A 26,840-nucleotide genomic window follows, 5' to 3' on the forward strand; every position below is an offset into this window, starting at 1 on the left:
CTGAAGCAAAGTTCTTAACCCGAGGTACTATTTCTGGGTTAGCGGAGTCTGTAACCTGAAGCGTCTGTAACCTGAAGCATCTGTAACCCTGTAATCTGTAAGATTACCACTGTAATCTGATAATACAATAAACCATAAGACATCATAAAATAGTGAAGACTAAAAGGCAGCAGCTAAAAACCCTTTAAAATGGCTGGGGAAACATGTCTTAAACTGGCACTGAAAACATTGGAATGCTAATTAATCTCCTCTAGGGTGGGAATTTCAAAACCAGGGTGCTACCACAGAAAAGGCACCTTTCTGCAAGTATAACTCACTTCAGCAAGTGGCGGCATTCAGAAAAAGACCTCAGTCGGCAATCCTAATAATCATAACACTAGGTTAAGTTGTCTCTAAAGTATCTGTCTTTCTAGGGAGGAAAATGGTGATGATGTAAAACAAATAAGCCCTGAACATAGTTATTTATAGACATATGTACCATCTGATAAAACTCATTATCAGTGTTCTAATAAATATTCCTTCCTCCCCACCTACAGAAGGTGGTTGTGTCCGTAACCGTTGTCATTAGGTGAAAATAAAGCATCATCTTTGCTCAACTTGTTCCAAACACAGTCATAAAATGTTATATTTATCGCACAGCTAGCCGTGACTTCCAGTTATACTTATGATGCAGCAAAATGGCATCACACCTTCATTTTATCTTGGAACATGTTGTTTTGAAATTACCTCCGGTTTTCAGTAGAAATTCTAAACCAGCACTTTCTTATAAAGTGAATTAAAGGTCAACATGAACCCAATAACTTAACAAAGGTAATTAACACACTGTAACATCTATCAAGCATTTGTAAACACTGTTTATAAACACAGTTTTATACCGTTTTCTGTTCTGAGGTCAGTTCTGTGCAAATTGCATGCAGACAGGGGCTTGGATGCAAAAAGCCCCACGTGCCAGCGGACTGCAAATCCATCCAGTGAGGTTGCTTATTTTCCATCCCAGCCTGCATACACTTTTGCAGCTCCCGCCCTTTTCGTACTGAGGCAGTGTTAAAGCTGGTGTCGATGTTTTGCCATACTTTAATAAGACGCCTACTTGCAATTCAAAATTCTTAATTCTGACAAGCAACCAATTAGATAGCTTACCTTAAACCTGGGGTGCAGAACCTTTTTGGCCGGGTGGGCTAACTCTTTACCTACCCCCTCCAGACAGGCAGAGTTTGACAGGTGGCTAGGGCCACCCACCTCTCCCTCATCTGATGTCATGATGATATTAGGTGATTGATAGGCGGGTGGTTTCAACCGCTTGCCAAAGATGGCCTGTGATTTGGGGGGAAGGGTCTGCTTCATCTGCACATTCCCCACAGAATGCACTGGCAAAGCAGGATGGCTAGGAACATTTGCTTGAGAACTTTGACTCTCATTCAGCTGGACTCTGAACCTCCTGAACAAGTTCACTTCTACATTCAAATTCTCACCACCTCCCACTCATTGACAACAGTTCCTTTGAACAGTGATGCCTTCACAGAAATGAGTGCCATTTCATATTTGTTTTACTCTCAGCTAGGAGCAAAGTGTGAGAAAAAGGGTGTGTTGCTACTTCCATCAACAGAGTTGCAACCCTAAGGATGCCACCATTCTAACTCATGAGACCAAATTCAACTAGATAGTTGCACTAGTGGAATCTAGCACCATGACTTCCAGTAACACAATGGGGTTTCGTCCTCTCCTCCCCCTGGGACCCTTGCTATGGGCAATAATGTGCCCATAGAAACATTTGACTATTTTCTGATATGGTACCTGTTTTCTTACAAGCCGCTTTCAACATGAAAACTATTATGTGGGGAGCAGGTACAGCCACTGACTGAAACTTAGTCAAGGAGGCCAAGAAACACGACTCTTTTTATGCCAACTTGGCACTCTTCAATAGAATTCACTTAGAAACAGATTTCTACAAAACTACCCACAATTCATGCGTGGTATATCTAGCAAAATAAATGACTGCAACTCGAATTCTTGGATGAACTCATGCAGCCATCTTTGCATGAGTTGAAATGCAGTAAGGCCATAACAGTTGTGGCTACTCTGGTGGAAATGAGCAAAAGTGTGAATTTTTGTTTTGTTTACTTCATTCTTATGCTCTTGTTATAATCTGTTGTGTTGATAAAATACCTCTGTAATAATATATATACTGAGAAAAGGCAATGAAAGTGTTGAAAAAAATAAGTGGACTTTACCAGCTCAAAAAGAATGTATAAACTGGCCTCTAAGGGAATAAAGGTCCAATCAACAATAAATAAGCTGATATATGGTGCATCAAGTGCCATTAAATAAATTTATATTGATGCAATCTCCAAATTGATGCAATCTCCAAATATTGATGCAATCTCCAAAAAATGCAGCATCTCCAAAATAATAATAATATATTTTTTTAAAACAAAGCAACAGAGCTGCTGGAAGGTACAAATCTGCCTAAACAATTACTGTCTGTGGCCACAGCATGAACCACAAAAATCATACATCCACTGTTTCGTATAGAATATTTTTTTCTTGTTTTCCTCCTCTAAAAACTATGTGCGTGTTATGGTCAGGTGCGTGTTATAGAGCGAAAAATACGGTAACTATAATGCTGAGTTTTCAACAGCAAGAAAGAAGTTTCTCTGGTTTCCTTCTGTGTCACATTGAGGTAGTTGAGCTGTTTCATTCCTCTGCTCAACTCATGGCTTCCAACTCTACAATTCGCCCTCAATGACAAATGCTGATTTCAGTGCTGTTTGCTCAGAAAGATACTGGCAAGCCACAGTCTTTTCCAATGGCAGCCATACACGAGCTTTCACAACATTTTGTATGTATACCGATAAGTGTTGCAAAGGCCAAATTACAATGCGTGCGCTGGAGAAAGCCTAAATTTGTCTGGTACCTTTGCCCTTCTATTTGTGTGCTCACATGTTAAAATCTCTTGGCCAGATTTTAAAAGCTGCATGTGACATCGGCATTACTGAAGCAGTGTCACAAAATTCAGGAAGCACTCTCTTCGAAACCCAGAATGCTAACTTAAAGCCACTTTAAGGGCAATGGATGCACCAGAGCTAGACAACTGGCTCTGTCTAGTAGAGGCTTCCTGTCAATACAGAGCAGATCCAAACCATACATTTAAAATACAGAACTTCCCCCAAAGAATCCTGGGAACTGCAGTTCCCCCTCACAAAGCTATAAATCCCAGCACCTTTAACAAAATAGTTTCTATAAAAAAAAATTTTGGGGGGTGGGAGTGTCCCACTTCTGACACCAGTGTAACACACCACTCCAATCTCTAGTGTGAGATTCCAGGTGCTTACACTGGGGTATGTATTTCCTTTTGGAAATGAGGCACAGCAGAGACTCTACAATACAGTTTAGGTAAAGGTAAAGGGACCCCTTGACCATTAGGTCCAGTTGTAACCGACTCTGGGGCTGCGGGCGCTCATCTCGCTTTATTGGCTGAGGGAGCCGGCGTACAGCTTCCGGGTCATGTGGCCAGCATGACTAAGCCACTTCTGGCGAACCAGAGCAGCACACGGAAACGCCGTTTACCTTCCCACCGGAGCGGTACCTATTTATCTACTTGCACTTTGAAGTGCTTTTGAACTGCTAGGTTGGCAGAAGCTGGGACCGAGCAACAGGAGCTCACCCCATCGCAGGGATTCAAACCACCGACCTTCTGATCGGCAAGTCCTAGGCTCTGTGATTTAACCCACAGCGCCCCCCACGTCCCAATATACAGTTTATTTACACATATATACAGCCTGAGCCTACAATGGAGGGGCAGACTGAAGTTAGTGGCACATTGTTCCACCACTAGGTCTGCCTGGGAATTAAGATCAATGTCAGAGGCCTTGCTCTCTCAATGCCATCTCAGGAGATTCTCACTGGCAGCATCGTATACTCTCCCCAACTGAATATTGCAGTAGATATCTGAAATAGATATTATTGAAGTGTCATATATACGATGCCCGATTCTTTTCATGTGGCTCTTCCATGCCAATATTCTCCAAGTAGCCACTGCTGGTATATGTCTGAAACTCCCTGCTTGCAAGCCGTCTTTAGCACAATCCACAACTCATTGTATGTGAAAAGCTGATCTGTATTAAAATCATAACTGCTAGAAAACTCTTTGATCACACTTCTGTGCTACAGATATAGCCAGCCCTTTCTGAGCCAAAGCCTGCTCTGGCTTCCCCCACCATGGATCACACAAACACAAACTCTGATGTATTGGGCGTCTTTAATCCAAAATGGGAAAAAAGCAGAGCAAATAATTTTTTTTTCCAGCAATGAGACACCACCAACAACAAAAATTAAAACATATTTTTTTTACAAATTAAAATTTCATACAGTGTCTAAAATGCCACCTAAAAGCTAAACCTTTCTTTAAAAAAAGGGGGGGGGAAGTGTGTGTTTTTAAAACACTAGTATGCCAGTGAAACAAACGTGGCAAAAGATATTCATTCATGGACTAAAGATATACAGAAAGAGGCAGAAAAAGGGATTGACCATCAGCATAATGAGGCAAAAGTTTATGTGAAGGAATACTTTCCTGCTTTTCTTCCCTAACGTACAGGTAGAGTAAGACTCAAGAGAGCTTGACTTTAGACAAATGTGCCCAAGTCTGCAGCACATGTCAATTCCCTCCTTCAAACTTGAGCTGAGACTTTTTGGTTTTCTAGGCAGAATTCCCATCATCATATTCCCATATTAACATTTGTGCCATCTGGCTATTCAACACCCAAAGATGCTAAGGAATCCATCTAAAAAAGACTCATTTTTATGGTACTGTTTCTGTTTTTTCTTCACATATCAGAGTGTGCATGTGGCAGGTCCTGTGCCACATGAACTCCAAGTTATATTCCAATGAGATGCAAATCCCAGATTTGAGCCTTTTGCTATGTGCTCCAAATAGTTGCAGTTTCCTGGTAAAGTAAAAGATCAGGATGGTTGTGAACAGCAACACAGAACGATGCAAGAGCCACAACAAAACAGCTGGGGTGGAGGATATGAGCCTGCAACCTTGCAGCATGAGATCTTTAGAACTGCATCAAGGTCTTAAGTTTTAACACTGCCCAAGATGGTGGTGGAAACTGGGCAACAGGACATATTCTGATGTAGTGCTCCAGGAAGGCTGCATCAGTTATTGAAACAGATCAATCATGAACGTCTCCACTCAACAAACATTTACTTTCCATCCCTCCCACCCACCCAAATAACCCTGAGATCATAACTGAATTCTGGGTGCTTCATAGACCCTCCCCACACACTACCCCTCAAAAATTCAAGGTAGAATACAGAAGGGGATGGCCTTCCTGCCTATACTTACAATATCCATCCTATCACATTATTACATACAATCCACAAACGCACAAGTGAGAGGAAGTCAATCCTGTGATTGCACAGTTAGAGGCAGAAGGCTTTCAGTTTAAGGAGCCCTATTGTACTTGGGACAATAACTTCCCAAACTGAATTTAAGGTCCATCAGCCAAGGAACAGTTCTTGATGTTAAATGAAGACCACAGTATCGTCAGTGCCTTTGTTTTCTGGTGGAATTCTTCAACGGCCCTGGCCTTTTGTTGTTGTTGTCGACACAAACTGAAAGCCTTTAACGCTAAAACAACAACCGCTGTAATCAGCACAGGACTCCTATCTTGATTTCAGCTCTACAGTAGTTTTAAAAATATAGATTATATATATTTTATTTATATTATTAACCTTTAAATGGTGATCACAGGAATTTCAGTGTCTCTGAAGGAGAAAAAAACCAAGGGGGGATGTTACTAAACAAACAAACAAAATCTGATTACCAGAAATATTTCCCTACAGGACCAGGGGCTGGGGAAAAACATAAAAGTATGTTTTGTACATAGAGCAGCTGTCTCCTGCTGGACCTCAGAAAGGTCAGAACCATGAGAGGCAGCTAAAAAAAAAAATAACTAGTCTGGTATAAAGATCTGAATTCCATGTGTTTGATATGACAGTCTTTATCTCCAATTTGTTTTTAAAAATATATAGATATAGTTATTGCTTTCACAACCACCAGGTTTGGCTCTACTAAATTCTCAGTGGGGGAGTGCTGTAGGTTCAGCGGGGTTTGCTTTCTTCCGCCTCTTCATAAGCAACGGGTTGGATGAATCTTCAATTTTCTTAATCTTGATTTGTTCATAATCCACTCTCATGGTGGCCAAGGCACTTGTCATCTCCTCCTACAAATGTGAGGTAGAGGAAACAAATTAACATCTGGCTAGCCAAATTATTCTAGCTTCAGGCATTACTGTCATCCAGAGGAAAGATCCTATTTGTAACTTAACAGTGGGCACAAAAGACTACTTCCAAGTTCAGACTGTGGTAGAGTGAGGAGGGCCTTTAAGTCTGCATATCTGGCATTACCTACTACAGTGGAACTTCGGTTTTCAAATGTAATCCATTGTGGAAGACCATTCAACTTCCGAAATGTTTGAAAACCAAAGGAACAATGGGCGGTTGGCAAAATCCATTGGAAAAAAAGGAAAAACACGCAGAGGAAGCTTCCGGGGTTTTGGCATTCGGGTTCTGAATCGTTCGGCTTCCGAGATGCTCGAAAACCGAGGTTCCACTGTACAGGCTAGGAGTGGCTTGCAGCACTGATGGACAGGCTCACAATCACTTACACCTGGAGTTGCGTAACCTTCATCCATGCTGCTTAGCAGCGTGTGAGATGAAACTTGCAGACAACTTACCTTAACGTCCTCCCAAAGATCTTTCTCTTCTTTCAAAACTCTGCTAGTGTGCAGCGGGGTTTGTGGCACTTGCATTGATTGCTGCAGAGGGAAGACAAATGGAGCTTTAGTCTAGGGGTTGGGGAGCCTCTGGCCTGGGAAACTCTCTTTCCAGTCCTTGGGACTTGCCAAGACTTCTTCTGTCCTTCTTTGACTGGCTGGGTGGTGATCATGCCCCTTGCCTGATCGGATGTAGCGGTGTGTGTACTGTAGAAGCCTCTGAGTTCTGCATGGCTGGAATACAGCCTCCACCCAGTGCTCTGCCCACCTTCCCCTCTGGCCCCATCCACTTTTGCCTCTCTTCTCTCTCCCCTGCCCCCTTACTGGCATGCAGCTGCAGGAGTTTTCTCACAATGGAACTGGCGACTGAGCTGAAAAATGTTTCCCCTCTATCTATAAAGCTACCCCAGACTCCCTGCACTCATGTTTCTCAGCCTAGGCTTCTGCGCCAGTTTTTCTTCCTGAGAAATGACAGGTGGATTCTTACCATGATCCAAGGGTGATTCATGAACTCCATTATAGTCATTCGCTGGGTTGGATCCGTCTTCAGCAAATTCCGGATCAGCTGCTTAACTGAAGGTGGAGGAAAGGCAACAGCATTAACAACAACACACACTGTGTCTCGCCACCTCATTCCAAAGCTCTCTTCAGATGTTGCAGAAATCCTGAAGCTTGCACGGCAAAAGGAGAGACAATGTACACAAAGGGATGGGTCTATTTTAAGGAGAACATGCTTTGACTCATATAAAAACCTGAAGGGACTTCTCCTGAGCAAATATGTTGCTTGTGGAGATAACACATGAAAAGTACTCTGAGGACTCTTAATACTAATTAATTTTAGTACATATGATGAGTAATGTACTTGAAAGAATTGTCATTTGTGACATTGTGGGGCCTGGCCTTTTTTGGGGGGTGCAGTGTTTATTTTTATTCATTTTCCCACTCTCCATGTTGCAACCTTTTTATATCATGCATGCACAAGATAACAAAGGCAGTGGGGAGAGTAAATCTGGCCATGGGCTGTTAGGGTGTGGAGGTCCAGGGGGAACCCTCACCTTGCCAAAGCCTCCAAACACAGGAGCAGAATCCCATAGGGGAAGGAAGGAAAAGGAAGAAGAGAAAGGCAGGGCAAAGGAAAAGCAGAAGCTGTTATGTACTGAAGTTCTCACCCTGGGCCAGCAGGGGGATACTGTAGATAGTTATGCAAATAAGGGATCGAAAGTGACGTTCAGTGATTGGATAGCTTTAGAAAATTGTTACAGTTACGTTGTACTGGAGCTCTATATAAGCAGGCTGACTGAACCCTTCAGTTCAGTTCTGTTCTGGCCTTTGAATAAACAAGAGCTGTTTACCCACAACTTAACAGAAGCCATACTATGGGGGCAGCAGGCACTTTTTCTTCCCTGGCAGCAAAACACTCCAGCTATGGTGGCCCAGAACAATTTCTCTGAACCAGAGCAAGACCTCCTCTTGAGCCATAGCTTAGTCATGAGTAAAAAGGCCACTCATGAAAGGCAAGAGAGCCAAGGAATGAATGAGGTTAGTGCAGGGGTGGGTAATGTTGGGGGTTGTATTCCAACAACATCTGGAAGGCCACAGCTTAGCCAACCCTAGACCAGAGAATCACATTTTTCCAGGTTTTGAAATCCCATTTTCCCTTTCAGAGGAGAATAGCAGCTTCTGTTCACAAACATTTACCTTCCTCAGATACTTCTGACCACTCTGGGTTGGGAAATTCGTACTGACCCATCCGGATCCGTTTCTTCATGCCCGGAGAAATGGCCAGACCATGGTTGGAATAGAAAGGGGGGTACCCACACAACCTGGGCAAAAGAGAAAAATAGAGAAATGACATGTAGAAGAGAAGTCCATTTTGAACGCCAAACTGATCTAATGTGCTTCCCCCCAAAAAGGTATCATTTTTATTGTTTGTACTATAAAAGGCTGTCAGGTAAGAGAGTCCACTACAGCAGTGGGGAACCTCTAGCCTAAGGCTCTAAGCTAGGTTTGCTAGGCCTCTCTCTGCCTTAGGCCTGTGAGGCCATTTTTGGCAAACCACGCCTATCTGTTAGTCACTTGGCATCTGTTATCTCCAATCTAAACAATACAGTGCTAAGATGAGAGATAACTCTGTGCTCACTCTCTGAGCAGGAAGTTGTCAAAGGGCTGGCAGCATTTTCCTGATCTTCCACCTTAGCGCTGTGAGACCACAGTCCTAACGTCAGAGAGAACACCCTGCTCCTGCTGTTTACTAACTAAGAGCAAACAGAGACTTATCTCTGATCTTTATGCTTATTGGACCTGGGGAATCATCTCTGTAGTTCCACTGTACTTCCAGGCACAGTGCAACACTGGGAAACTAGCCCTGACCCACAGCTCATATTGGAGAGAAAGGCTGAGGTCCCTTTTGTTACATTTGTTGACAGAAAGCAATGGAGCACCCCCCATGGCAAACATGGAAAGCTGAATTGTGAACTTTTGTGAACCTGGGTGATGAAGGGCCCTGGGGAGACAGGTTAAGGGCACAGCTGTGCTATACAGGGAGCAGCAAGAAAGCATCAGCATCAGTGGGATAAGGAAACATGTTGTCTTGTACACGTTTGTTTAGCATGTTTCCTGCCCTTCTCTTCAGCACAAATGCACTCCAAGCAGCAATCTAACTAAAAGGACATTAGGAAAAACAGGTTCCAAGGTACTTTAAATGTTAAAACCACTTTGAGGTGTGGCATGCTGCAAACCACCTGCCTAAATCAGGGGTGCCCAAACTTTTTTCAAAGAGGGCCAGATTTGATGAAGTGAACATTGAAATTGCTGAGCTTTATTAGGATTTTTACTCCAGGACATATGCTGCCACGGGGGCCAGATTAAATCGACCAACAGACCAGATTAGGCCACCGAAACGGACTCTGGATATGCCTGGCCTAAATCCTATGAGCCATTGTCTCAGTGCATTAGTAGCTCATCAACTGGGACAAACATTTTAGCAATGACTCAGCATATAAAACAAGCAGCGCTCCAAATACAGCATAATCATATCACATGTGCATGTTTCTTGCACGAATTCAGTTGCAAAAGCTTGGATCCAGCAGCAACAGCCTTCCTAGCACAGTTGTAGGAAAGACTAAGGCAGAAGGGAGGAGAGAGGCAGACAGAGAGAGATGCAGACAGAAGAAAATGGGTGGAATGGAACTGCAGCTTCTGCCTGCCGCTCTCCTCCTTTCTGCAGGCATGAGAACTGGATTTCTTCTTCCTCTGCCTCCACCGCTTTGCCGCTCACCTTGCAGTCAAGGGAGGCAGGGTATCTTTTTCCTCTGGAAGCGGCCTTGGAAAACATTCCCAATTTCATCTTCCCCACAATCAATGCACCCAACTTTATTTCTACCGCCCAGGGCTTGTTCCTAAAGTGTGTTGAATCAGCCAGCATAATCTGTGCTTTTTTCCTCAATATCGACAAAGGATCTTCCTCAATGACTCAATAAACAGAACATGCCGGAAGCACAGCCCTTCCCACTTAACTGGCTCAAGAATATCCCTAACTTTGGAACTTTATGGAATCCTGCCAGGAGCAAGAACACACAGAGGAGAATATACAAAGCAACTAACTGTGCCGTGCAGTACAGTGCAGAAGAATAGACTTACAAAATATACATGATGACACCAAGGGACCACATATCGCAGGACTTATCATATTTCTCTGGGCCTAGTACTTCTGGAGCTAAAGGAGATGAAAACAAAATGCAAAGTCAACTTTGTCACACATGCTATCAGTACAATTTTCAGACATTTACACTTCAAGAGGACAGGCTGTCCCCCTCTCTGTGGAGCTTATTACCCTTGGAACTGTGCCTGGAGTACACTTGCAAAATAATATGCTGTTTGGATACAGTTTACCTGGCACTTGATATTAGTTCTCAGTTCATGGGAAAACCTCTGACACCAAGGCTGTTTGCCATAGAACATTTATAAAACTGCCAGCGAAGGACATTAAAGGGTCCCAGAAAAGTACCGTATTGGCCCAAATATAAGCTGCACATTTAAAATTGGAGGGAGGAGGGAAAAAGAAAAAATACCCGAATATAAGTAGCTCCCTTCCTCGTTGCTTCTGGCTGCGTACTGGGGGGGGGGGGGTAAGCCACGCTGCATGGCTGGCAGTCTTTCCCCTTCCTCGCTCTCTCCCTTCCTGGCCTTGGGGGGACTACATGCGGGGCGGGCACCACTTTACCACGCTCCTGCTGCTGTTTGCCTCACACTCCTGGCTGCATACTGTAAGGTCGCGAATATAAGCCGCACTTTAACTTTTCAAGGTCGGAATTTGGGGGGAAAGTGAGACTTATATTCAGGCCAATACGGTGTTTAAAAGTGACCAGAGGTCTTAGCCTTTGAAACTGAATGATGCATTGCTTTTCTCTCTTCCATTTAAAAATGGACCAGAACTAAATCCCCAAACTAATAATAATAATAATAATTTCCCAACTTTTTCCCAGGCCAGAAACTGTTATAGAATGAGGGGATCACCTGCACAACCTCAATCTGGTCGCCACCTGATAGTGACACCTGTGTTGGCTGCTTTTGTTAAAGGTTTCACCCTGTGCCAATCCCTTTTCTTTCCAGAATCCTAAGTAGGCAGCACAAGCAATCTATTGGAAGCACATAGAGACCAGCTTTTGAAGCATGCTCACCTGTTTGCCCAATCAGCTGCAGCCCAGTGCTGAGGTTTTAAACTTGAGAGAGATGCCATTTAGTTTAAATGATGTAGCAAATGAAATAAAATGATCAGGCTGCTTGCTTGAAAATCTTGAAAACCCACCCCTACTCTTATTACAAAACGCAACAGCAGTGTACATGTGCCCTGAAGCTCACCATCACTATTTCTATGAGAAAGAGAGGTGCTGGAGGTTGCAATTCTTATGTCTCAGAAGCGGGTGATGCTCTCCAATGGTTTACTTACCCACATAGTATGGTGTGTAGCATGGTGTAGCTAGAGAGTTATGTGTGGTGGTTTCTTTAGCAAATCCAAAGTCGGTGAGTTTTAATACAGCGTTGGGCCTTTTTGAGGTGTATAGGAGGTTTTCTGGCTGCAAGACATAATAGGCAAAACCAGCTTAAGAGAAAACTATATTTTGCACCACCTTACAGACCCTAGGCTGGGCACATGGTAAAAACTAATGATCAGGTGTCCATTAACCTTTGCTTATTGATTTATACCATTTCCTCATGCATCTGCAGTAAAAATTACTCCCAACGAAGCCTGACAGTCATTTCAAAGACATTTAAAAACAGTAGAAAAGTGAAGCACAGCTATGAATAAAAAACAGGAACAGACTAAGAAACAACAGCATTAACAGGGGCAAGTGAAAACAATCCAAATGAAATTTTTAAAAGACCTGGGGGAATGAAAACAGTCTTTTCCTGGTGCTAGAAAGGCATGATAGTGACAGGTAAGCATCCCCAACTGAAAAGGCCCTCTCAATAGCTGCAATTATGCAGATGCCATTACACATCTGTGTACATTAGGCATATGATCCAGATTATATTGACAATTCCCTATAATGCTTATGCTACTGAGTTTATTTGCAGTCCTCAAGACATGATGCGTTTCATATTTGCAAGGTCAAAGCTTCAGAGAGTCTTTTACAGCAGAGACTAGGACATTAGAGGAATTTATAGAGGAACAGAGGAATTAAACACATATTTACAGGGGAAATGGTGGTATTGCCAATTTACCCTCCCAAATTAAATAAATACCTGAAGTAAACATAGTCTCTGAACTCTTTATAAGTGTTGGCCTCAAGGCTCTTGACCAGTTTATTGAAATGCAACGTTCCCTAGCCCATTTGTTCAGCGAATGAAATGTTATGTAATGTTTATTAGCACAAAGCTTAAGCTTGTGAACTTTTGGTGGGCAGGAGTTCAGCCACGAAGGGAGTAGGCAGCATTACAGAGAGTTTTCGATTTTGACATCTAACCATGTTTTAGTGTTAAATGGATGAGACTCATTGAAAAACCGCTACACATACCTGTTGAAGTCCTCCAGCTGCTTCCCTGTGGCTCATTCAGGCTCAGCCACAGACTGCTAAACTATGCTTTTGCCTTAGGTGGGAACATGGTCGGTATGTAAAAATCTTTGGTCTATGCAAGTGGCATGTTAATGGAGTGTGTGTGTGTATTTGAATTTGAATTTGAGTATTGCAAATCTCTCTCTCTCTCTCTCTCTGTGTGTGTGTGTGTGTAGTAGTAGTAGTAGTAGTAGTAGTAGTAGCAGAAGCAGCAGCAGCAGCAGCAAGAGTAAACCAGAATGTGAACGGCTTAAGATATATGGGGGAGGGAACCTAAAACTACCCTTCACACTTGAGAGTGTATACCCGCCCACATCTCAACTTCTATCAGTGTATGCAAGTATATATTTTGTTTCAGAAAGCATAAAATGATCAACATATACTTTGCACCTTGAATATTAATAATATAGATCAAGATCCACAGCAGGCATGTGTGTGCAGTGGAGAGAGCCAATATGTATCTAGAGCTCTGTTTTCACTATTCACAGCTGCAGATTATGACCCAAACAACCAGATCCCCGTTCAGCGGGGTGTGGGTGTGGGTGTTAGTTTTTAGATGTTTCAGCAGTGGTGCAGTGAAACCAAGGCTCGAGTTGTCCACATGAATACCCCCTTCTTGATATTCTTTATCTAAATAACATGCACCTGTTCCTGCATCTCCATAAAAGAGAAGAGCCAAAAAGAACAAGACTAAAAATATGGTTCCATAGCCTTTGAGGACTTTAAATTTCGTCACTTAGGAGAGAAATAATGTGCTGGCAGGTGATGTAGAATTATGTAACAGGCAGGGAAAGGGAAACATTTTCAAGCCCATCCTATTGCCTCAGGGGCAGTGGATTATAATTACAGCAATTGGATTTTTCCAGCCTTGTCCTAAATCTAACAAAGAATCTACCTTTTATTTAAAAAAACATGCTTGGGAGCCCTTTCTGTTAACAAGGAATCTTAGTCCAAATATCCTGGGGGGTAGGTTCTAGACAAAAGGAACCACCTAACCAAATTAGCATTCTTCCAGGAATTCATTAGCTTTTCCTTACCATGCTGAGCTGCACAATTGCTATTCCTCAGTGTGGTTGCATTCTAGACTTTGTTCACATGTCCCTGATTAGCTGAAAACCACATCCAGAGAAGGTTCTTCCAGAGCACCTGCCTACATGAACCTAGTGCAATAACGCTGGAGGTATTAATTTTACCCACAGTCTCTTCAGGAATTAAACTGGGGTTGCTCTGACTTAAATATGCTACCCTTGCTTTGCCCTCTCTGTTAACATGACAAGCGAGCAAGGGCTGCCTATTTAAACTAGCACAGACAAACATGTGCCCTCACCATCCACTCATAAAGCATGGGTGGTGCTGCGGTCTAAACCACTGAGCCTCTTGGGCTTGCCGATCAGAAGGTCGGCAGTTCAAATCCCCATGACAGGGTGAGCTCCCATTGCTCTGTCCCAGCTCCTGCCAACCTAGCAGTTCGAAAGCACACCAGTGCAAGTAGATAAATAGGTACCACTGCGGTGGAAAGGTAAACAGTGTTTCTGTGCGCTCTGGTTCTGCCACAGTGTCCCGTTGCACCAGAAGCGGTTTAGTCATGCTGGCCACATGACCCGGAATGCTGTCTGCACACAAACGCCAGCTCCCTCGGCCTGAAAGCAAGATTAGCGCCGCAACCCCATAGTCGCCTTTGACTGGACTTAACCGTCCAGGGGTCCTTTGCCTTAAGCATTAATTTCTGTATATGTGAACAACTGCTTGTGAATAGTCACAAGGAGTCCCTTTTGATAGAGCATCTAGGTGCAGCTTATAATGCACAGGGCACCTGTTCACAGATGCCCACACTCAACGTACAGACACTGGAGACGGGGCCAGAAGGCATCCCATTCTGCCCTCCATGAGTTAGCATGAAAGGGGATTATGTAGGCATTCAAATAAGTTCCATTAACTTTCACAGTTCATGAAGGGTTGAGATGCAGTGGGGCAGGTCTCTCTTGACCAGAACAGTTGAGTAGGGCAAGGGGATAAGAGAGTTCTACAGCACTCTCTACCAATGGCTGCCAGTACTGGTCAGTGAGAGGGTGAAGGGGTTCCTCTTTCAGAGACCAACTCAGGTGGAAGGGTGGGGTGGGTTTGAATCTACATCTTCTCAGGATGCTTTCAAATCATAAAAATAAAGGAATATTTCCTCCTTTGCTGGCAGACACTGCTGATATCAGAGGTAGGTAGTATTTGTTTTGTGCCACTGTTCGGTTCAATTAAGTTTTAGACCTCCTAAATCAAATTTAGTACTATTCCAGAAGCCATCTGCTGCTGGCATTTTACTGCTGGTACCACATGAATTACACTCATCACATGAAGTGTAAGGATTGGCTGCAATGAAATAATTCTTACTCCCACTACACATGCATGACCCCAGATTTTTAGGGTCAAACTGGACATGAAATTATTTGACATAACAAATTAGACATTTGGCTTTCCAGAGTTTCCCCCTAATAAATAGCCATTGTATTGGGGGGAGCCAGACTGTGCTCAAGGCATGTGAGGAAAGGGGAAATCAACTCTTTGCTCCTGCCATGGCGTTAGTCCCAATCTCCCAGTGCCTTCTATTTGCAACCAGAAGAAAGCTCACATTGGCATAAAAATGAATTTCAGGAGCTGGGAGGCTAGAGCAATTTGAATAAGAACCATGGCTGGGGCACATAGTTAAATCCTCCTCCTTACCATGGTCCTAATCAGGACGCCTTTTGCCATGTTGGTTATGCACTGAAAACCACCACCACACAAGGTCAAGTGATATGAACAGCATTTTGTCTGGACCTTAGAGACACCTTCATTTGGTCAGAGTCGTTGGAAATAGTTAATAGTCTTGTGTGGACCACATCCAGGAAGTCAGAAAACCATCAGTCGAGGTTGATGGAAGTCCTAGGCTGTGATAGCCAAAGATCTGTTATGTTGTTTAAAATGGGATGTTATGTTTGGGAAACATGTGTAAAAACCAATAAAAAGTATATTAAAAAGAAGTACCTTAACATCCCGGTGTGCAATGTTGATTGAGTGTAAATACTGAATGGCTTCTCCGATGCTCTTCATTATTTCAGAAGCCTCTGGGGAAGATAAGAAAACAAAGCGGGTCATTTTACTCTGCAGCCAAAGAGGCAACCGCCACCTAATACCCAGATTATAAGGAGTTAGAGGGAACAAAGAACATTACTGGTCAGGTTTCAGAGCAGAAACAAATGTGATGAAGAACATGAAGCTGATGCTGCCCCATGGTGTGGTCCTCCTCTTCTCCACCATAACATCTACATGGCTTACCCCCACCCACCCGCCTTGATGTTTCCTCACCTTTCCTCCACATCATTGGGTGCTGTTGGCAAGAGAACGTGGCGCCACGTTCCTGACCACAGACTTAATTCAGGTGATCAGAAACAAAAGTATGAGCTCATGGTTTCCTTTCCATGTCATTTCTAGTCATACTTTGTCATGACATCCAAACTGGCAAACTGAACGCTAGTCCAGAATCGGAAATCCACCTCAGTCCTTTACTCGCAGGCTCCAGTTTGTTTGTCCTTTGACATACAGAGGGCCAGTGGTCCCCATTCTCTGCCTTAAAAAGTAAACAGTTGTGCCTGAAGACTTAAACTGTCGATGTTTGTTAAGCTTTAAGAAATCTATTGTATCCCTTCATACCTCTTTCTGTGAACGCCTGGTCTCCTCTGTCTTGAATTCGACTGAAGAGTTCCCCACCATCCAAGCTGAAAGTCATAAACAAGTGCCGTTACAAAAATGGAAGCAACAAGAATTACTGCCTAAGCAAAACCACCACCAGGCTCTGAGTACATGTCCATGCACATACACACCACTTTCCCAAGGCCTCTGGGTGAAACTCGGATCCATCTGGAATTAATCTGAGCCTTGAAAAGCACATATAGGGTTGAAAAAGAGAGTAGGAAAGAGTGTCACTCTTCCTCTTTCAGCTCTATGTAGTTTTCCACGGAGAAAAAGGTAACTACCATCACACCACAATCATGACCAAGGAACCTGGGGCTCAGAGGGTTTGTGGGCACCAGGGAAAGACATCAATAAAGTTATTTAGGGCATAGATTGTTTCAACAGAAATGTGGCAGTGAACCCATGTAGTCAGCACCCATCCCAAGAAGCTTGCAACGGCCACAGTGCAGTTAATAAGCATAGAGTGATATATCTGCTCAAATGTCTCTGAATGAAAAGAAGAACAAGGCAAGCTCTAAAAGACTGAAGCTCCTTTAAAGATGTAAGGCGTGGAGATTAAAAGAAAGAAACATATTAAACTGGCTTACAATTTGACTTTAACTATCTTGATGAGAATCGCTTTGGAACAAATCTATCTATCTATCTATTGGAAGAAAAAGGTGTGGGGGCAGAATGGGCTGCACAAAAGAGCAAAATCCTAATAAAGTAATAGGTCTATTAGCATCTAATGTAGCTTCAAACTTTGCTTAGAAGTTTTCCACTGTTCAAGATGTTTTGTGACATAAAACACTGAAGAGCTTTCTTCTGTCTGTCTGCTTCTGATGCTACCTAGGACTTTGACTTGCCCTGTACAATTGCCTATCGCAGCCAATGGTTACAGAAGCACCAAGCAGTTCACACAACCTGTATCACCCCATCCTGCAGCCCCTCGTAACTCAATAATCTTCTCCAAACAATCAGTAGGGCTTTGTCACACAGTGTAAGGTGGGAGTCAGTGTAGGGGGATGGCCATCAGGTGGAGCACTTTTCTGCTAGCAGAGCTCCCCCTGGTGGAGGCTCCCTCAGCTCACATTCAGGCACTTCCCCCGTCCCTGCTTTTAAAAGTTCAGCAGCAGGACAGGATTCCTAGTGTTCAGTCTCTTCCCTTCTTGGATAGGAATGACCTTGCCATGATCTAAGCATGTCAGGATTGGATTACTGCAGTGCATTGCACACTGCAATTCCTTTGAAGACCACTCAGAACATTCAAGTTGGTTCAGAATGCAGCGGCAAGTCTGCTAATGTCAACAGCCAGAAATCAATACATTGCATTCATCTTTCAATATATTTATTGGCTCCTGTTGTGTTTCCAAATTAAAATGCTCGTTTTGATTTATAAAGTCTTAAATGGCCTAGGTCCAAGGAATCTGGAAAAACTGCTTCCTTCCATAGAAGCCTGCCTGCTTACTTAAATCTGCATTAGATTAGGTGTTTGTATCTTTTCCACCGTGCCACCATATCCTATCCTATAAAGCTGTATCCCACAAAACATCCAGGGATGTTCTTCTGTGTTACCATACATCTAAAAGTGTTTCACGAAAGAAATCCACAGCTAGTATTTAGACACTCAGTAAAGACCTGATGATTTGCCCTAGTTTCTATCTCGCTATTTCTTTGTTACTGCGTTGCACTTCCTTACTATGGTTTTTCTTGTTTTGAATGTGGTCCCCCCCCCCCAAAAAAAAAATTTAAGCCACTCTGGGCATTTCTCTCCAAAAAGCATGGTGTACAGATGTTAAGCAAATAAATAAAATAAAAGCACCCACCCCACCCCCGGATTTAAGCAAGGGTAGCAATCGTGAATTTCTTTTTTAAAAGTAAATTACAGCAACAACCCAAAAAAAGTCATCTGAAGCACTTTACCCAAGAGAAAAGTTTAGAAAGCAGGAAATGAGTTAAAAACAAAACAAAACACCCCACAACTTCTATAATCTCTCCCTGATTCACACCCTGCCCACCCACCCACAACTCTGCCAGTTTCAGTACCAATTTACCCAAGTAGAAACACTTAAAATCTGTATCAGCTAACTCTTTGCAAGGAAGATGCCCTATCTTTAGCAAACTTATGGTTGGGAATAAATTATCTCGGCACTGTAATAGTTGCATATGTTAATGAGTTCAAATGCAGATGTAAATGCCATTTCCAGTGAAAATGAATGATATATATGGGTTGTGGGACTACCCATAAAGGTGGGTCATATCCACATTTAGGGAATGTAGTGATAAAACAGCACTTCTGACTACAAAGCTGTGTGTGGTGCTCTCTAGCTGTGAGCAGTGGTTAAGCATGGCCAACTGCACAACTCGCTTTGTCCCATCAAACCACAACACTCACCATTCCATGACTATCAGGAGACATTTTCGACCCTGGTAAAGATTTTCATAGACGTCTATAATCTTCACGATATGAGAACACTGAGATGCCCTCCAGTGCAGCTCCACCTCCCTGCGAGCTTTCGGACAGTCTTGCAGCATCTGGAAAGGGAAAGAGAAAAAGGAAGTGTGAGCTTAGCATGCTTGTCCATACCATCTTTGCCTAACAATTAACATCTTGCCAGCAATCATTTCCCCAGTGTACAGTAGGATAAAGTTTGCGTCATGAATAAGACGTGGATGAATAAGATTTCACACAATCCCCCAAAAGAACACAATCTCTCTCTCTCTCTCTCTCTCTCTCTCTCTCTCTCTCCTTTTTTCAAGTAGTTTGCTTAACAAATCTTTGCATCTGTCATGTTCACAACAGCTAGGCAGATCCTAAGTCCCATTTTAGAGATTGGGAACTAAGTGACCTCCCATAGTCAAGTCGGGAGTGGCTGAGGCGGTAAGTGCAAGATGGGAACTGCACCTTGGGGTTTTCTTGGTGCGCCCACAAAGTCCTGACTGCACCGTTACCTTGTCCCTATACCATCCTGGTAAGTGGCAGAGACACTGTTTTCTGTAGAACGGCATAGCACCATTCCACCATGTCAGCCACTCCTAGCTTAAGTGACAAATATGAAGTGCATTAAAAGGACCCAATCCAATAATTCACTGGACATTTTATCACATTAAGATTCCCCACCCCCCAATTTCTTCCAAGAACTTTAGGATGCTACTGTATACTTTCTTATTTTTGCCCAAAAAACCCACCACAAAATGGGATGAAAGATGGACACGGCCACCTTGAGAACTTCACAAGCAGGGGCTTGAACCAGACAAAAAACCATTAAGTCTGATGTAATGTTCAGAAGAAGTTGCATTTGAATCCCTTACAAATCTTCTGAACCAGCAAAACAAATAAAATATCAAGGTATGCACTGCCATCTTGTGGTGAATACTGTAACTGCAACTCACACCACTTGGCTGGAGCAACCAATTGTGGATGTATCCCAAAATGGTTTTTGACCTTCTAAGGGGAAAGTGGATGTGATTTTCACTGTGCGACAGCATCAAGAAAAATGCAGGGAGCAAAACCAACCCCTATATATGGTTGTTTATTGACCTAAGACCTTCAACACTGTAAATCGTACTGCCCTGTGGACTGTCCTTCCGAAAATTGGCTGCCCAAATAAATTTGTGAACATCCTTTGGCTCCTCCACAATAATATGATGGCAACAATCGCGGATAACCATTCACAGTGGGTTCATGCATTAAACAGGGATATATTATCACCCCAAGTCGATTACAGTGGTACCTTGGTACTCAAATGGCCGGCTCCCGAACAAATTGGCTCCTGAATGCCGCAAACCCAGAAATAAATGTTCCGGTTTGTGAACGTTTTTCGGAAGCCAAACATCCGACACTGCTTCTGCTTGAGTGCAAGAAGCTCCTGCAGCCAAATGGAAGCCGCGCCTTGATTTTCAAACAGTTTTGGGAGTCATACTCACTCCTGGAACAGATTAAGTTCGAGAACCAAGGTAAAGGTAAAGGTACCCCTGCATGTACGGGCCAGTCGTGACCGACTCTGGGGTTGCGTGCTCATCTCGCTTAAGAGGCCGGGAGCCGGCGCCGTCCGAAGACACTTCTGGGTCACGTGGCCAGCATGACGAAGCTGCTCTCGCGAGCCAGCACCAGCGCAGCACACGGAAACGCCGTTTACCTTCCCGCTATAAAGCAGTACCTATTTATCTACTTGCACTTAGGAGTGCTTTCGAACTGCTAGGTGGGCAGGAGCTGGGACAGAACGACGGGAGCTCACCCCGCCGCGGGGATTCGAACTGCCGACCATACGATCGGCAAGTCCTAGGCACTGAGGTTTTACCCACAGCGCCACCCGCGTCCCCCAGAGAACCAAGGTACCACTGTATTTTTATCACCATGGTCCTACACATTGTTGAAGGGAAACTTCCCATTGGGGTAGATATCATATATCGAGCAGATGGAAAGCTCTTTAACCTGAGTAGCCTGAAAGCAAAGAGTAAGGTTACCGTAACTTCCGTCATAGAGCTTCAATATGCTGATGACAACGTACTGTGTGAACACTCAGAGGATGACCTCCAAACCATCCTAAATATCTTTGCAGAAGCTTACGGAAAGCTTGGCCTATCAATCAATATCCAAAAAACCAAGTGCTGCACCAACAAGCACAAAACAACCCCTCTGCGCCAAATTCAACTTAATGGTGTAACGCTGGGAAGTGTCAATCACTTCTCCTAGCTGGGCAGTTATCTTTCCACAGGGCCAACATTGATACCAAAATTGAGCACTGCCTGAGCTCTGCGAGTGCAGCTTTCTCCCAAGTGAAGCACAGGGTGTTTAAGGACTGGGACATTCACAGGGAAACCAAAATGCTTGTTTACAAAGCTATTGTACTACCAACCTTATTGCATGCTTGTGAAACATGGACCACTTATGAATGCCATCTCAAACTCCTCGAAACATTCCACCAACAATGTCTCTCAAAAATTTTACACATCACTTGGGAAGACAGGCGAACTAATGCCAGTGTACTGGAAGAAGCAAAGATCACCAGTATCAAATCAATGATTCTTAATCATAAACTTTGTTGGACTGTTCATGTTGTTTGGATGCCTGATTATCATCTTCCAAAGCAACTACTCTAGTCAGAACTTAAAAATAGAAAGCGTAATGCTGGTAGACAAAAATAGGTTTAAAGATGCTCTCAAGGCAAATCTTTAAAAATGCAGTATAAGCACAGAAAACTGGGAAACACTGGCCTACGAGTGCACCAATTGGAGAAGAGCCTTTACCAAAGGTGTCATGGGTTTTGAAGAAGCACAAATTCAGGGCGGAAAGGAGAAACGAGCTACAAGGAAGGCACATTTGGCAAACCCTCACCATTATCAACTCCCCCCCGGAAACCTATGTCCCCACTGTGGAAAGACATGTGGATCCAGAATTAGCTTTCACAGTCACTTGCAGACTCACTGTTAAGACCCTGTTCATGGAAGACATGATCATGGAAGTGATCGCCAAAGAAGCAGCAGCAGATGGGTCAGATATGCAAATTCCAGCTTGGATACAATACTAGAAATTAATATGCTTAACTTAGTCCAGCAAATAGCAATTATATATGCATTTAGAGAAACATTTAGCAATCAGAAACTCTTTTAAGTAATTAAAATAATTAATCGGTCCTGTGGAGATCCCTCCATGGGCCATTTTTGGTGTCTGTGCCTGCACAGATGCGTTTTTTGGCGTCTGTGCATGTGCAAACGCAATTTCCAGTGCCGCAGAAGTGAGTCCCCACTCCACGTTGCACCAGTTTAGCGCCGTGCGCAAAAGGCAGCTCAGCTGTGGCTTGTGGGCTGGTCAAACGACCTCCGCTGGCTGCTTCCGGCCCATGGGCCTCAGGTTGCTGCCCCCTGATCTATATCTATGAACAGCAGCAACGACAGAGCAATGCATTGAAAACTACCTCTTTTGAAAAACATGATTATGTGACCTATGGTGCCACCTAGTGGCTGAGATTATTCAAAGAGTTTCACTCCTAGAATTGCAACGTAAGCCAGACCTCCCCTCAGCCCAGTAAGTCCAGGGAGGACCAGTTGAATCCACCACATGGCCAGGAGGTTACAGTGACCTTGGACCAGTCACTCTCTCTCAAGCCAACAGTTTGGTGCTGTGCTGCTGCCTTCCTAACAGTCATTGTTGCTGCCTCTTACTGTGAGGAAGCAGGATAGGGCAGCAGCAGAGACGGAGGTTATACACTGGCAGAGCCAATCCAGCGCTCTGACACATCCCTGACTGCACCACTGCCCGGCCCTAGTAAGTGGAAGCAGCATCACTATTGAAAGGGTAGCACCACCTCCTTTCTTGGTCAGCCCCTGCCATCTCAGACGATATTAGTGATGATGATGATGATGATGATTCAGGGTGGATAAAAATCAATGGATTTTTTTTTTAAAAAAAACAAATCGGATTTTTTAAATTTGAATTGGATTTTTTAAAATTTAAATCGGATTTTTAAAATAAAATGCTTTTGGAGGAAAAATCTTTTTAAATATAGTTTTCTATTTAAGTTACATTATAAAGGGTAAAGGTAAAGAGACCCCTGACCATTAGGTCCGGTCATGGCCGACTGTGGGGTTGTGTGCTCATCTCAGTTTATTGGCCGAGGGACCTGGCGTACAGTTTCCGGGTCGTGTGACTAAGCCGCTTTAAGCATTCAAGGCTTTCCTCCAAAGTATCCTGTAGTTACAAACTGTAGTTTGTAAAGGGTATTGAGAGTTGTTCGGTGATCCCTCTGATGCTTCTTTAAATGTATAATTCAGATGGGACCTTAATAATTAAATTTGTAAATTCACCTGAAGAACACACAGCAGTACAGGTTACATATGCTTCAGGTTACATACGCTTCAGGTTACAGACTCCACTAACCCAGAAATAGTACCTCAGGTTAAGAACTTTGCTTCAGGATGAGAACAGAAATTGTGCTCTGGCAGCGCAGCAGCAGCAGGAGGCCCCATTAGCTAAAGTGGTGCTTCAGGTTAAGAACAGTTTCAGGTTAAGTGCGGACCTCCAGAATGAATTAAGTACTTAACCCGAGGTACCACTGTACACAACATAAAAATGCATAACAAAAAGAGGAGTAAAAACAAAAACTAACCAATAACCCCATTCCTACAAACACATTTAAAGGGACATAAAATGTTTAATTAGCCCAACACCTCGTTAAATAATGATAATAATAATAATTTATTATTTATACCCCGCCCATCTGGCTGAGTTTCCCCAGCCACTCTGGGCGGCTCCCAATCAAGTGTTAAAAACAGTACAGCGTTACATATTAAAAACTTCCCTGAACAGGGCTGCCTTAAGATGTCTTCTGAATGTCAGGTAGTTGTTTATCTCTTTGACATCTGATGGGAGGGCGTTCCACAGGGCGGGCGCCACTACCGAGAAGGCCCTCTGTCTGGTTCCCTGTAGCCTCACTTCTCGCAATGAGGGAACCGCCAGAAGGCCCTCGGCGCTGGAGCTCAGTGTCCAGGCTGAACGATGGGGGTGGAGACGCTCCTTCAGGTTTACAGGACCGAGGCCGTTTAAAGTCAGCACCAACACTTTGAATTGTGCTTGGAAACGTATTGGGAGCCAATGTAGGTCTTTCAAGACCGGTGTTATATGGTCTCGGCGGCCGCTCCCAGTCACCAGTCTAGCTGCCGCATTCTGGATTAGTTGTAGTTTCTGGGTCACCTTCAAAGGTAGCCCCACGTAGAGCGCATTGCAGTAGTCCAAGCGGGAGATAACCAGAGCATGCACCACTCTGGCGAGACAGTCTGCAGGCAGATAGGGTCTCAGCCTACGTACCAGATGGAGCTGGTAAACAGCTGCCCTGGACACAGATTTGACCTGTGCCTCCATGGACAGCTGTGAGTCCAAAATGACTCCCAGGCTGCGCACCTGGTCCTTCAGGGGCACAGTTACCCCATTCAGGACCAGGGAATCCTCCACACCTGCCCGCCTCCTGTCCCCCAAAAACAGTATTTCTGTCTTGTCAGGATTCAACCTCAATCTGTTAGCCGCCATCCATCCTCCAACCGCCTCCAGACACTCACACAGGACCGTCACCGCCTTCACTGGTTCTGATTTGAAAGAGAGGTAGAGCTGGGTATAATCCGCATACTGATGAACACCCAGCCCAAACCTCCTGATGATCTCTCCCAGCGACTTCATATAGATGTTAAAAAGCATGGGGGAGAGGACAGAACCCTGAGGCACCCCACAAGTGAGAACCCAGGGGTCTGAACACTCATCCCCCACCACCACTTTCTGAACACGGCCCAGGAGGAAGGAGCGGAACCACCGTATAACAGTGCCCCCAGTTAAAGAGAAACATTTTCGCCTGGCACCTAAATATATGTAATGAAGGTGCCAAGTGAGTCTTTCTGGGGAGTTCATTCCACAAGTGGGGAGCCACTGCAGAAAAGGCCCATTCTTGTGTTGTCACCTTCTGGACCTCTTGTGGAGGAGGCAGATGAAGAAGGGGCTCTGAGGATGATTGCAGGGTCTGAGTTGTTCCATATGGGGAGGCAGTCCTTGAAGCAAGACAGTCCTGAGCCATTTTACACTGAACTGAAACTGCCATTATGTATTCACCCAGTCTATTTTATAAATTCATTTTATAATCTATTCATCATCTAATCTATTTTATTTGAAAAGACCATTTTGGAGCTCCTTTTTTTCACCACTTGAAGCAATCTGGTGTTGACAGAAAACTTGGCCACCTCATTGCTCACCCCAACCCTAGAACCATTTCATATTCTGCCATAGAATACTTATTTGTCGGTTTATTAGGCTGCAGCAGAATACATTTCCCAACTTCTCCAGCAGGAGGAGCCCATTGCTTTAAACAACACCACTTTCTTTCTTTTTCAAAGGAATTGTTTCTCAGCCCAGCAACCCCTCCTCCTTACATCATTTGTGTGTAGCTAACAGTTTATTACCCTTGGGGAGCATAAACAAGGCAGTGTTAATTATACCCTGCATGTTTGCAAATACAGAGCATCAAGGTGTCTACATCTGAGGCTGTTGACGTTTGTCCAACGGAGCCCAGACTAGATGTCAAATGCTTTGCAATTTGCACCCAGACTCTCAAGTGTATTTTGCCTTTTAGTTTTCTTAATCAAACACTTCAGAGGGACAGTTTTACACAGCCTGTCATAAGACAGGAAACCCCTCCCCGCTTAAAGAGGAAAGGTCCCTTTCATACATACGTTTTTAATTAAAATGCTTGACCTAATATCAACATTTCACATGTGATATTGTCAAAAATTACCAGCTAGCAACCAGAGTTTTCACTTCTGCATGGAATACAGTGTTAAAATGGAGAGAGCTACAGTAATAGAACAGGGATATACCACACACTTTTAATACATAAATGTCTCAGGTTAAATCGGAAAGACTGTGAAAAGTTGTTGCCAGTTGGAAGACGCTAAACAAGACTAGATGAACAAGTGGCTATATACGAGATTTCATATGTAAATTATCCAGTATTCTCAGATTGTAGGGTTTGTTTGTTTGTTTGTTTGAAATACTGATGCATAATGAATTCCCCTACTGTTACTTTGTGAGCCCAAAACAGGAGTGCTACCAGCCAGCATCTCTACAAATCTGTAAAAGGTGGATTTAATTAAATTCCAGGATTTCATTAAGCATGTATTTTGATACCCTAGCCAGAATTGCAGTGGGGTAATGCTTGTCTTAGATTCTCAAATTGCAAAATAATAAAGCCTGTACTTCAAAAGCAAAAACAGCCAGAATATTAGCTAAAATATTAGATATGTCAGCACAGTGCTATAGCAGCATGGAGCAGAAACCCATGCAGATGAAAGGGTAAATTTTTAAAAAAAATGCTTGTTGCATGTCATCTCTGCTCTCTGGTTTATGTTATTAGATGCAATGAAAATATTGCTACCCCAACCCAATTCCACAAACACATGTGGACAATTTTTATTTCATTTATCAAGAATTACATGCCACATAATTTTAAGAAATCTCTGAGAGTGTGATATAAAATAGTATAAAATATTTGCTTATTTCCCTTGGTGTGAGCCATTCTTAAGGAACTGCATCATCTCTGAGACTAGGACTTGCATACTGTCGAAAGAGATTTTCTGTTCATGCCTTGGTTTTAGCCAGAAAGGGATGTTGTTCACCTGGCAACAAATGCCGACTTATCACTGAGGTAGCAAACCTGTTGCTGGGCTGTACCACTTCAGACTGTATGGGGGGGGGGGCTCACGGGGCTGGATGCTTTGTCATACCCCTCCATACAGAAAACTAACATGTCAAGGAAGAAGAGTT

The 26,840-nt window shown here is 43.6% G+C and overlaps 1 protein-coding gene and 1 long non-coding RNA gene across 2 annotated transcripts in view; one reads left to right on the forward strand and one right to left on the reverse strand.

Annotated features, from left to right (window-relative positions):
* Positions 1-4,241: 4,241 nt before the first annotated feature.
* MAPKAPK2 (MAPK activated protein kinase 2) overlaps positions 4,242-26,840 on the reverse strand; it is an 80,612-nt gene continuing 58,013 nt past the window's right edge. Inside the window, exons 2-10 of the mRNA XM_081009105.1 lie at positions 18,933-19,072; positions 16,517-16,581; positions 15,851-15,930; positions 11,728-11,854; positions 10,419-10,494; positions 8,478-8,602; positions 7,267-7,352; positions 6,741-6,821; positions 4,242-6,227 (exon numbers count right to left, since the gene is read on the reverse strand). Coding sequence (XP_080865231.1) covers positions 6,084-6,227; positions 6,741-6,821; positions 7,267-7,352; positions 8,478-8,602; positions 10,419-10,494; positions 11,728-11,854; positions 15,851-15,930; positions 16,517-16,581; positions 18,933-19,072 — 924 coding nt within the window. The 3' untranslated portion in view covers positions 4,242-6,083. The remainder of the gene's footprint in view (positions 6,228-6,740; positions 6,822-7,266; positions 7,353-8,477; positions 8,603-10,418; positions 10,495-11,727; positions 11,855-15,850; positions 15,931-16,516; positions 16,582-18,932; positions 19,073-26,840) is intronic.
* LOC308478946 lies at positions 11,870-15,855 on the forward strand. The gene is made up of 2 exons (XR_013987395.1): positions 11,870-12,889; positions 13,021-15,855. It is a non-coding gene; the product is annotated as an uncharacterized lncRNA (long non-coding RNA).

The sequence above is a fragment of the Podarcis pityusensis genome, assembly GCF_964106645.2.
Source record: "Podarcis pityusensis genome assembly, chromosome: 6".
Lineage (NCBI taxonomy): Eukaryota > Metazoa > Chordata > Lepidosauria > Squamata > Lacertidae > Podarcis > Podarcis pityusensis.